This window comes from Podarcis melisellensis (genome assembly GCF_964234715.1).
Source record: "Podarcis melisellensis genome assembly, chromosome: 1".
In the NCBI taxonomy this organism is placed as follows: Eukaryota; Metazoa; Chordata; class Lepidosauria; order Squamata; family Lacertidae; genus Podarcis; species Podarcis melisellensis.
Genome location: NC_138528.1, coordinates 11,891,936 through 11,904,863, shown reverse-complemented (window position 1 = coordinate 11,904,863; position 12,928 = coordinate 11,891,936). Strand labels below are relative to the sequence as shown.

Sequence of the window (12,928 nt, the reverse complement as noted above, 5' to 3'; positions counted from 1 at the left end):
AAAGCTCTGAGACACAGAGAATGTGCAGTGGTTTTCAGATTCCTCGCCATCTCCCCACTTCCTAGCATTTTTATAGTGCTTTATGTTGTGTTGTTTTATGTTATGTTATTTTATGTTATGTTATGTTGTTATTATGTTATGTTATGTTGTGTTATGTTATGTTGTGTTATGTTATGTTATATGTTATGTTATATGTTATGTTATGTTTTATGTTGTTATGTTATCTTATGTTACCTTATGTTTTATGTTATGTTATAATCTGCTTTCCTCACAAAATTGACCCAAAGCAACGTACTAACACAGTATAAACACAAAAAAACCAATCAGAAAAGGCACATCCTAAAAACACATTTGTACAAACAAAAGACAGGTCTTAAGAGATGCCAAGGGGCTGACTTTGGTAATCTTTCGTAACATGGCAAGCCCAAAATTTGGTGGCCTCAAATGGATCTTCTCAATTTTTGCTCCCCCTTGGCTTGCCGTCGTGTGCGAGGGAACCACCCCCCTCTCCCGGCCCCAAATCCAGCACTGGAGATCCTGCCCTGCTAAAAGAGACCACAAGTGCTTAAAACCCATCAAATTATGGGGAATGACACTCAGCTATTGTACCTCCTTTGGCTTCTTCAGTCTGAGTTCTCTTTTCTCCTGATGGCTTGCCTGAGGGACACAGAAAAGTCGCTCTATGCTCATATAATCAGGCTCTATATCTTCATCACCATTGGTCACTGCTGAAGTCCAGAGAGAACGGCCACCTGGAAAAGATGCACAATGATGGAGCATTTCCAACTCTACAATGCTATGATTCTATGGACATCTGCAGTGCCACAGGTTAGCCACCCCTGGTTTATTACAGAACACACTTGAGAACAGCCCTGCTGGAGCCAGACCAAAGACCCATCCAGTCCAGCATCTTAAGAATAATAATAATTTTATTATTTAAGCCCATCAGGCTGGGTTGGCTTGTTCTCAGATGCCCATGGGAAGCCCACAACCAGAACCTGAATGCAACGGCACTCTCCCTACACAGTGGGCAGCAGAGGTAGAACACAGCCATCGTACTCACTTTTCGTGGCATCCAAGGGAAGTGTTTGCCAGTCGAAGGGTTTCATTTTCAGCATTGGCCTCTGAGCCTTCGTGGAGCCTTCAACACTGCAGGACGGCAGGGCCTTGTTGCACAGAGATGTGGCCTTCATCAAAGGAGGGGAAGGAGGGGGTGGCAGAGGTGAAAGCGGAAGTCGCAGCATTGGCAGAGACGGGAACTCTCTGGGCATGGCATGTGCAGGTGGAAGCTGGCAAGACTGCAAGTTCTCAGAGGATGGAGATGTTGTCGTGGCTTCCATTGAGTCAAGTATATCTGGAGAGCTTCTCTTTCCGCTTGAGGGTTCTTCTTCCAAGTCCATGTCCACCTGAATGCACTTACTTGTTTTCTTGGTAAGCTGTTTTGCACCCACGTGGCTTTTCGCAAAACATTCTTTGCATCTCAGAAGTTGCTCCATCTTGGCTTTTTTTCCCTTTCATTCCAAAACCCCCCAAAAGAGAATGGAAACATTTATTTTCAAAACTGGGATAAAGCAAGAGCATTTCCATCCACAGTGTATCTAACAGTGATTCTGACAACATCGGTGTTGAATCTGCCATATTTGAAATCATAAGCAAGGACACTGAAACCAGTACCAAAAAAATCAAGGTTACGGGTTTGATTCCCATATGGGACAGCTGCACATTCCTGGACTAGAGCCCATTTTAACTCTACAATTCTATGATTTGCACTGACTAATGGAATCACAACATTTTGGCCATGTGTCTGTTGTATCTCGAATTACAGATAGAGCTGTATATGGAACCCTGTACGATACAGTATTTTTCGCTCCATAAGACGCACTTTTTCCCTCCTAAAAAGTAAGGGGAAATGTGTGTGCATCTTATGGAGCGAATGCAGGCGGGAGGCAGGCGGGAAAAGCCCCCAAGACCTCCGCTGTCACTGACGGGCTGTCCTTCTCCCACCTCGTAGAAAAGCTCGCAAGAGCTGTGCTCCCTTTAAAGAGCGTGCGGCTCTTGCTGGCTTTTGCGGGAGGTGAGGAAAGGGACAGAGGGCAGCCCCTCAGTCCCTTTCCCCAGCTCCCGGAAAAGCCCCCAAGAGCTTGTCGCGAATTCCTCGCGGCGCTTTTTAGCGAAATGCTCAGAGTCCCAGGTTTCTTTTCAGTGCAGTCTTTTTAATGTGAGCTATATACAAGTATTTACAAAAACAGTCCATACAGAGTACCTGCTCCTTAAGGCAAATGAATACTCTCCACCACAGCACCACCACACCACAGCACAACCACCACACAACCACAACTACTGTTGAACAGGCTTTCCTTTTAAAACAGGTGATAGCCAACCACATTCCTGCTGAGTCACTCTGACCCGCACTTCACAGAGTATTGCATCAGCCTGTTGAAGCCTGCAGACTTACTCATCATCCTGCGAATCCCAACAGAGCTGTACTCCCTTTCACGAGCCGTGTGGAGCTCCACGCAGCTCGTGAAAGGGAGCGCTGAGCAGAGCCTGGGATGCATACAGGCTCTGCCCAGCGCTCCCTTTAAAAATATTTTTCCTTGCATTCCCCCTCTAAAAACTAGGTGTGTCTTATGGTCAGGTGCCTCTTATGAAGCGAAAAATACGCTAGTTTACAAAACCGGTGCTTCTGGCACAGACATTTGTGCCCAAAATACATTTTTTCTTCTCAAAAGAAAAACTCAAGTTGAGTTCTAGCCCTTGTGTTCTGGGGAAGGACCATAGTTTCGTGGTAGCCACCTGCCTTGCATACAGAAGGCACCAGGTTCAGTCCTTGGTGTCTCCAGGTGAGGCAGAGAATGGCTGCAATCTGAGAGAGCCATTTCCAGTTTAAGATAATATTGATCTAGAGGGACCCATACTCTGACACAACATAACATATATGCATATATGCTTTCAAGCTATCTTTGCCCTTCCTTTAAAACAATGAAAGCTAGTCGTATATATCTGATAGCCAGCTCAGTTCTCCAGGTACACTTGGTTCATTACGTAGCCAAAACAGCACCAACCGCAAACAACAGGGATGTATCAGAGGAAGCTGCCCTATGCTGAATCAGACCCTTGGGCCCATCTAGTTCAGTAGAATCTACTCTGACTGACAGCAAATCTCTGGTATTTCAAGAAAGGGGACACTCGCTGCCCCTACCTGGTGATACCAGAGGCTGAATCTGGGACTTTATGTATTATTATTTTTATTATTATAAAATGCAGGATAAATATACAAAATACATAAGAAATACAAGGAGGAAAACCCATAACCCCCCTCCACAAACACAATTAAATGCCTAGTTGAAGAGGAATGTTTTCGCCTGGAATCTAAAGATATAATAATAATAATTTATAATAATAATTCATTATTTATACCCCGCCCATTTGGCTGAGTTTCCCCAGCAACTCTGGGAGGCTCCCAATCAAGTGTTAAAAACAGTACAGCATTAAATATTAAAAACCTCCCTGAACAGGGCTGCCTTCAGATGTCTTTTAAAGATAGGATAGCTGCTTATTTCCTTCACATCTGAAGGGAGGGTGTTCCACATATATAATGAAGGAGCCAAGCAACCACTCCCTGGGCTCAACATTCCACAAACAGGGAGCCATTGCAGAATATAGATAACTCAGTTGGTTAGATCATGGGTAGGCAAACTAAGGGCCGGAGGGCCGGATCCAGCCCAATTGCCTTCTCAATCCGGCCCACGGATGGTCCAGGAATCAGTGTGTTTTTACATGAGTAGAATGTGTCCTTTTATTTAAAACACATCTCTGGGTTATTTGTGGGGCCTTCCTGGTGTTTTTACATAAGTAGAATGCGTGCTTTTATTTAAAATGCATCTCTGGGTTATTTGTGGGGTATAGGAATTCGTTCATTCCCCCCACAAAAAATATATAGTTTGGCCACCACAAGGTCTGAGGGACAGTGGACTGGCCCCCTGCTGAAAAAGTTAGCTGACCTCTGGGTTAGATTAATCAGTTTTGCCAACAGATGGCTCTGCCCAACTCCTTTTACAGAGTGGTGTAGTGGTTAAGAGCGGTAGACTCGTAATCTGGTCAACCGGGTTCGCTTCCCCGCTCCTCCACTTGCAGCTGCTGGGTGACCTTGGGCCAGTCACACTTCTCTGAAGTCTCTCAGCCCCACTCACCTCACAGAGTGTTTGTTGTGGGAGAGGAAGGGAAAGGAGAATGTTAGCCGCTTTGAGACTCCTTAAAGGGAGTGAAAGGCGGGATATCAGATCCAAACTCCTCTTCTTCTTCTTTAGAAGAGAAACTAAAGAAGGGGATTGGGCAGTCCTTTGCCCCTTTAGCATCTCCGCCAAGTGACATTTCAGCAGCGGAAAGATTTTAAAGAAATATTCACTTTGCACCAGAATTCTGCTTCCATTCTCGGATTCTGAGACCAAAACCTAATTGCCCCATGCAGTAACTGGTGTTTGCCTAGATCCCACTTTGAAGCCTGCCTCTGGATTTTGACACACAAAGCCTGCTAAGAAGCCCTGCATGGGCAAAACAGCTGCTCTGTTGCCGAGTTACAGCCCTGCCCGAGGTTCAGGGGGTCCCAAAGATTTGGAACTGAAACTCCCTACCTGCCCAAACCAGCACAGTCACAAGGTCAACCAGCCCAGTGGGGACTGAGCATGCTCAGTGAACAGTGACTGGCTTTTAGGGGTAGGATAGACAGAAAACAAGGTGGGGTAGGGAATGTAATGGAATGGAATGAAGAGTCATGAGAGAGAAAGCATAGCTAGAGCGCTTCACGCTGCAACATTTCGTTGCAGATACCACTTACATTATCCAGACATTATTAAACTCTCAGCATGCATATATACCTAATACAGTAATTTGACTTGAGTTTCTGATAAAAGTCTTTATGCTGATATTTGCACTCTTTCAAAACTGAAAGACACTGCACTGTATATTACCCAAACAATTAAGGTGATTCAAGAAACAGATGGGGTAGCAATTGTGGAGTTTAAAAGGTGCCTATGTTAGTAGTTTTACCCACCGTATATGATAAACAATAGACTTATGTCACAGGAGAAAAATAACAACCCACCTCATACTGAAAATATTTAGACTAAAATTAAATTGCAAAAAATAAATATTTCCAAACTTAGAAATAACAATATGAAACTCCTACAGATGCTCACTGTGTTTTTAATGCAATCCAGCTAAGATGTAAAATAAGCTTTCTTCAGTAGATTACTCTAGGTGATAAAGGGATTTACAGAGAAGTATACCACAGATTACTTTTTGAAACATACTATAAAACTACTGCCTGTAAAAAACGAGTTGTGTTATCCCTGTATATAAAGAGAACTTTACCTTACTTTGTTGGTTAAATATTCAAGACAACTGACTCAGAAGTACTTTAAAGCAAAAACCCCATGTATATGACTTGCAGCTAACAAACAGCAGTAAATTTGTCAACTCATCCTAATTAACCAATCCTACCTCAAACACTTACACCTGAGACACAGGTGGGTCACATTCACACTGTATGCTTAAAGCACTGTGATACCACTTTAAGCAGTCATGGCTTCCCCCAAAAGAATTCTGGGAGCTGTAGTTTGTTCAGGATTTTGAGCATTAAAGGTAAAGGTAAAGGGACCCCTGACCATTAGGTCCAGTCGTGACCGATTCTGGGGTTGCGGCGCTCATCTCGCTTTACTGACTGAGGGAGCCGGCGTACAGCTCCTGGGTCATGTGGCCAGCATTACTAAGCCGCTTCTGACGAACCAGAGCAGCGCACGGAAACGCCGTTTACCTTCCCTCTGGAGCAGTACCTATTTATCTACTTGCACTTTAACATGCTTTCAAACTGCTAGGTTCGCAGGAACAGGGACCGAGCAACGGGAGCTCACCCCGTCGCGGGGATTCGAACCGCCGACCTTCTGATCAGCAAGCCCTAGGCTCTGTAGTTTAACCCACAGCACCACCTGCTACAGTTCCCAGGGAAGAGGGGGTTGCCTGTTAAAGCAGAGGGAAAAGAGGCCCTGGAGGTAGGAAGCTTGAGAACCGTTGTGCTAATAACTCATGCAAAGCAGCGCATTGTGGAGACCAGCCTGGAGAAAGATGGAAAGAGCATCTTTCCCCCACTAGATGGTGCAAGCTCATTAGGCAGTCCTTCCTTCAGAAGCTGGGCTGCCCTATGTCCTTTCCCATTGGGTGACAATTCTTGGTCACCTGGGAAACCCAGGGACCAGTGAGGGCGCCACTCTGCTTCGCAAGGGTTACCCATTCCACCAGACACACACAAAGCAGCAGCTGTACATAAATGGCTTTGTTATGCAACTGGTCTGAATCAGAAATGCAGGAGCCTTTCCAGAAAGATATTTGCTTGGCTGCTTTTCCTGAGCCAGGGGAAGGGGGGAGGGGGCAAAGGGAGAAAAGTTTCAGAAAAAAACAAAGCACCCCGAAGAAATCAGGTCCATGCTAGTTTTGTTGCACCTGGCTGTGTTGGACACAGCAAGGAATAATTACTTAATTACTTTCAGGAGTAAATAGGGGTGCTGCCTTCCAAGTCCCAGAGCTGCTCCTGTGCCCAAGGACAGACTTAACTATTGTTGTCTATGCTCTGGTAACCTCTAGGTTAGATTACCACAACACGTTATATGTAGGCCTGCCTACATCTGTGTCCATGGGCTTTAAATGAGGATTATGACTCTATATCTGAAATTCTTCTTGGGTGATCACTCAGAGCCACACAATCTTCCACAGTGGGGACATAGGCTTCTGGGCAGGAGTTGATCACGGTGAGGGTTGGCCAAATGTGCCTTCCTCCTAGCACGTTTGTCACTTCCGTCCTGAGGTCGATTATCTTCAAAGTCCATGACACCTTTGGTAAAGGTTGTTCTCCAATTAGAGCGCTTGCAGACCAGTGTTTCCCAATTGTCGTGTTTATACTACATTTTTTTAGATTTGCCTTTTAATACAAATAGGAAGATAAGTGTGGTTCTTCCACAACAATATTTGGAAATAGCAAAAATAAGAGAGGTGTGGGGGGATGCGGGTGGTGCTATGGTCTAAACCACTGAGCCTCTTGGGCTTGCCAATCGGAAGGTCAGCAGTTCGAATCCCTGTGACTGGGTGAGCTCCCGTTGCTCTGTCCCAGTTCCTGCCAACCTAGCACGTCAAAGTGCAAGTAGATAAATAGGTACCACTCTGGCAGGAAGGTAAATGGCGTTTCCATGCTCTGCTCTGGTTTCGCCAGAAGCGGCTTAGTCATGCTGGCCACATGACCTGGAAAAACTGTCTGTGGACAAACGCCAGCTCCCTCAGCCAGTAAAGCGAGATGAGCGCCACAACCCCAGAGTCATTCGCGACTGGACTTAACTGTCAGGCATCCTTTACCTTTACCTTTTTAGGAGAGGTGTGGAACCATGGAGTGCTTCAGCAGACAAAGCAGATTTGGAAAATGTGTAGTTTCAGACGTGGTGCAGATGTGCGCCATAGCACAACAAAGGCAGAACAAAATGGGAAATACTGGGCATTTGTGCTAAGAAATGTTACAGGATATCAGAAGGAAGCTGCAGAATGTTGACTGGTTGTAGTATGTCCAGCCTGGAACTTTTTCATGTGCAAGCAGTATTGAAAAGGGCATCTAGTATAATCATCCTGATAATGTGATGAGCACAAATAATCATGAATGCACCGGATCTGCTTTAGATAAACTTAAGAGACAAAGTGTCCTGTAGCTTCTTCTGGTGCACAAATCTGCCCTTTTCATTTTTTTCTAGGACCACCCCACAAAATTACAAGCACACAGACTCATGAATGGCAGTTTGTGTGTTTTTCTGTTTATATCCTTCCTCTGTTTCCCTAGTTTGGCTTTGCTTTGTTTGTACCATGGCTGAGCAGAGGCAGTCTCCCTCTCCCGGACTGACCCTGGGCAGAGAGCTATTGTTCCTGCTTCTGTGCATACTGCCACAGTAGGTTGGCAAGTTGCCTGGAGCTGCGAGCCTCCCCTCCTCCACCTTAGTCTCACAGCAACATGAAGCAGCTGAAGCCTGCTTTCCTAAGCCTGTGGCCGCAGAGTAGATTTTTAAAAAGCACAAAGACAAACTATTGCATGCTTCCTCTGGTGTCAGCCCACTGCATCTAATAGGATGTAAAGGTAAAGGGTCCCCTGACTGTTAGATCCAGTCGTAGACGACTCTGAGGTTGCGGTGCTCATCTCGCTTTATTGGCCGAGGGAGCCGGCATACACCTTCCGGGTCATGTGGCCAGCATGACTAAGCCGCTTCTGGCAAACCAGAGCAGTGCACGGAAACGCCGTTTATCTTCCTGCCGGAGTGGTACCTATTTATCTACTTGCACTTTGAGGTGCTTTCAAACTGCTAGGCTGGCAGGAGCAGGGACCTTCTGATTGGCAACCCCTAGGCTCTGTGGTTTAGACCACAGTGCCACCCGTGCTGTGTACAGTGGTACTTCAGGTTACAGATGCTTTAGATTACAGATGCTTCAGGTTACAGACTCCGCTAACCCAGAAATAATACCTCGGGTTAAGAACTTCGCTTCAGGAGGAGAACAGAAATGGCGCGGCGACGGTGCAGCAGAAGGCCCCATTAGCTAAAGTGGTACCTCAGGTTAAGAACAGTTTCAGGTTAAGAACGGCCCTCCAAAACGAATTAAGTTCTTAACCCAAGGTACCACTGTACTAGGTAGTAATACTATGTACTAAGATGTACTCCCTAGCAACATGTAGACAACTTCAGCATTACTCCCTATTAGTAAGCATGTTAGCATTGCAGCTTTAAAAAATCTGCTTTCTCTCTGGGAAAAGGCTTACCACATCATTCTGTCCTGAAGGCCAAGGTTCAAAACGACTGTTTCTTTTATGAAACCTCCAGGTATTGTGGTGAGCTTCCAACAGCCCCAAGGGATGATGGGAGCTGTAGTCCAACAACAGTTGGCAGGGGCCATAGGTTCCCTGACCCTGTTTCAGGACAATTTCCCATGGCAGCTGTTCATAGGTAGCACACCATAACCTCCAACATTTCTCTGATGAAAACAGGGACATCCTATTCCATAATAATTTTATTATTTATACCCTGCCCATCTGACCGGGTTGTCCCAGCCACTCTGGGTGGCTTCCAACATATATAAAAACATAATAAAACATTAAATATTTAAAAAAGCTTTCCTATACAGGGCTGGCTCCGGGGTCACATAACTCCACCTGCAAACTAGTGACAGTCTGGATATGGTCCTGATGGTGAATGATCTAGAATTAGCGTGAGCACAGGAACTGGTCTGGCAAGATCTTTGCCCAGGCATGCCTATCAACGACTCTGCCTTCTCTGATGGTTATAAGTTCAGCTGCTGTCCTGTGAATAGGAGAGCAAGGCAGGAGGACAAGTCAGGCATAAAACGTGCAGTGGCTACTAGCAACAACAGTTATGCTCAGACTCCAGAGTTGGAGGCAGCGATGCTTTTGAGCACAAGTTGCTGGAAACCAAAGGAAGGGAGACAGCGCTCGTGCTCAGGTCCTGCTTTCGGGTTTCCTGCAGGCATCTGGTTGGCCCCCGTAAGAACAAGATGCTGGACTAGAATTATGTAGAAGGCTCCTCTTATGCTTCCTGGAGATAAACTTGCTGCTGTTTATCCCTCTTCCAGGCCACACTGAGTGAAGCTGTTATGTACTGAGTTGAATAGGATCCAAAATGCAGCAGTCTGATTGGTCCTAGAACAATAGGATTCAGAATGCAGCAGTCTAATTGGTCCTAGAACAATAGGATCCAGAATGCAGCAGACTGATTGGTCCATAGGAGCCACCCAATCCAGCTCTAGGTGGAAGTGAATCCGCAACCTGATTGGCCTACAGGAGAATCCTGGAATTAGCCAATCACATGGGGCCCATTGTGTAAATAATGTATATAAAGCAGACATTCTGGGGGAACTTCCATTCCTCCTCACCACTATGAGCTGAATAAAGAGCATGAAATCCACTCTTGACTCCGAGTATATTTCAAGAAGCGTAGCTGGTCATCCAAACTTGGGCTCATGATGGTACAGCTCTATCCTCTCTGACTACAAGTTGAGGTCAAGGCCTTCAGAGTGGGACGTTCTTGAGACAGAAAGGGAGCGATCAAAATCTGCATCCCTCTTCATCAGGCGAAACTGTTGCACAAAGCAAAGGGGTTTGAGGAGGATGAGTCATAGAATCTGAGGTCTGAAGGTGGAATTTCCTGGTTTCTTCTTTTTTCCGGCTCCTCTGAAGCAGAAGTAACAGCTGCTCACAGAAGACAACGGGGAAATCTAGAATTTCAGCATAGCTGTGATTGGGCAGGGGCAGTGTGTCCAACCAGAAACAAAAGGTGGTAGGCAAATAGGATATGGTGTTCTCCGAAGTTATTTTGAGTAAAAAGAAATGTGCTGGTTTAGATACACACACACATATATGCTGCGGTCGTTTACACACACACATATATGCTGCGGTCGTTTACACACACCTCTGAGTAGCCAGGCCTAGAATTGCAGAATTGAAGGTGTGATGTGTCTGTCTGCATGCTAGTCGACAGGGCACAAGGTTTCTACATGCGGTCAAGCACTGTATTTGGGCTTGGACAGGGCAGGGGAAACTTTGAATAGACTGACTTTTGTTTCAATCCAAAGGGCATAGTGTGTGGTTGTTGTTTCACTGTACATCAGAGCCAACCTCTCCTTTAATCTGAAATATGAACCGGGGACTACACTGTAGGACTGTTGTAAGCCACAGCTTCCCCCTCCCTCCGCACTATGTTGTTGTTGTTTAGTCGTTTAGTCGTGTCTGACTCTGCGTGACCCCCAGGGACGCGGACTTATAAAAAATATTGGGGGGGCCCGGGAAAGCTCATGAATAATAAATAAGCTCATGAATATGCAAATAAAGTGGCGCCGCCTCCTCGTGAGCGAATAGGGGAGAGCGTGCTGCGCCTATTAATCAGCTCCAAAGGAAATTGGGTGGAGCTTTTGCTCGGGAGGGAGGGCAGGAGGCATGCAGCCCGCCCCTCCCTGTGCATTTTGGGCTGGGGGAGGGGCGGCGATGGCGCTCTGCTGGAGGGGCGCCGGAGATTATTGGGGGGGCGGAGCCCCCCCAAATGAATTTTTGAGGGGGCTCGGGCCCCCTCAAGCCCCATGGAGTCGGCGCCTATGGTGACCCCATGGACCAGAGAACGCCAGGCACCTCTGTCCTCCACTGCCTCCCGCAGTTTGGTCAAACTCATGCTGGTAACCTTGAAAACACTATCCAACCATCTCGTCCTCTGCCGTCCCCTTCTCCTTGTGCCCTCCATCTTTCCCAACATCAGGGTCTTCTCCAGGGAGTCTTCTCTTCTCATGAGGTGGCCAAAGTACTGGAGCCTCAGCTTCACAATCTGTCCTTCCAGTGAGCACTCAAGGTTGATTTCCTTCAGTATGGAGAGGTTTGATCTTCTTGCAGTCCATGGGACTCTCAAGAGTCTCCTCCAGCACCATAATTCAAAAGCATCAATTCTTCGGCGATCAGCCTTCTTTATGGTCCAGCTCTCACTTCCATACATGACTACTGGGAAAACCATAGCTTTAACTATACGAACCTTTGTTGGCAATGTGATGTCTCTACTTCTCAAGATGCTGTCTAGGCCTGTCATTGCCCTTCTCCCAAGAAGCAGGCGTCTTTTAATTTCGTGGCTGCTGTCACCATCTGCAGTGATCATGGAGCCCAAGAAAGTAAAATCTCTCACTACCTCCATTTCTTCCCCTTCTATTTGCCAGGAGGTGATGGGACCAGTGGCCATGATCTTCGTTTTTTTGATGTTGAGCTTCAGACCATATTTTGCGCTCTCCTCTTTCACCCTCATTAAAAGGTTCTTTAATTCCTCCTCACTTTCTGCCATCAAGGTTGTGTCATCTGCATATCTGAGGTTGTTGATATTTCTTCCGGCAATCTTAATTCCGGCTAGGGATTCATCCAGCCCAGCCTTTCGCATGATGAATTCTGCATATAAGTTAAATAAGCAGGGAGACAAAATACAGCCTTGTCGTACTCCTTTCCCAATTTTGAACCAATCAGTTGTTCCATATCCAGTTCTAACTGTAGCTTCTTGTCCCACATAGAGATTTCTCAGGAGACAGATGAGGTGATCTGGCACTCCCATTTCTTTAAGAACTTGCCATAGGTTGCCGTGGTCGACACAGTCAAAGGCTTTTGCATAGTCAATGAAGCAGAAGTAGATGTCTTTCTGGAACTCTCTAGCTTTCTCCATAATCCAGCACATGGTTGCAATTTGGTCTCTGGTTCCTCTGCCTCTTCTAAATCCAGCTTGCACTTCTGGGAGTTCTCGGTCCACATACTGCTTGAGCCTTCCTTGTAGAATTTTAAGCATAACCTTGCTAGCGTGTGAAATGAGTGCAATTGTGCGGTAGTTGGAGCATTCTTTGGCACTGCCCTTCTTTGGGATTGGGATGTAGACTGATCTTCTCCAATCTTCTGGCCACTGCTGAGTTTTCCAAACTTGCTGGCATATTGAGTGTAGCACCTTAACAGCATCATCTTTTAAAATTTTAAATAGTTCAGCTGGAATACCATCACTTCCACTGGCCTTGTTATTTGCAGTGCTTTCTAAGGCCCATTTGACTTCACTTTCCAGGATGTCTAGACATGTTATTTATTTATTTATTATTAATTTTGTTCCACAAAATTTAAATGCTGCTTGATTGTAGAAGAAACTTCAAAGCCATTCACAAAAAATATAAAACAATAAAATCATCACTGAAAAATAATAATTGAAACCACAATTAAAATATATATATATACAGGAAGTTAAAACCACAACCGAACAGACTAAAACAAATTAAAGTTCATACAAACTCTCTAAACATCCAGGTGGGCTTGTCGAAATAGGCATGTGTCCAGCAG

General features: G+C 45.7%; 1 protein-coding gene and 1 long non-coding RNA gene across 2 annotated transcripts in view; one reads left to right on the top strand and one right to left on the bottom strand.

The window, feature by feature from the left end:
• The window catches only part of LOC309370598 (inverted formin-2-like), a 28,071-nt gene extending 19,147 nt beyond the window's left edge, over nucleotides 1-8,924 (bottom strand). The window contains exons 1-3 of the mRNA XM_081912519.1: nucleotides 8,840-8,924; nucleotides 1,064-1,511; nucleotides 610-752 (exon numbers count right to left, since the gene is read on the bottom strand). Coding sequence (XP_081768645.1) covers nucleotides 610-752; nucleotides 1,064-1,496 — 576 coding nt within the window. The 5' untranslated portion in view covers nucleotides 1,497-1,511; nucleotides 8,840-8,924. The remainder of the gene's footprint in view (nucleotides 1-609; nucleotides 753-1,063; nucleotides 1,512-8,839) is intronic.
• Nucleotides 1-12,928, top strand: part of LOC309373047 — a 145,473-nt gene that overhangs the window by 60,857 nt on the left and 71,688 nt on the right. The window lies entirely within an intron of this gene.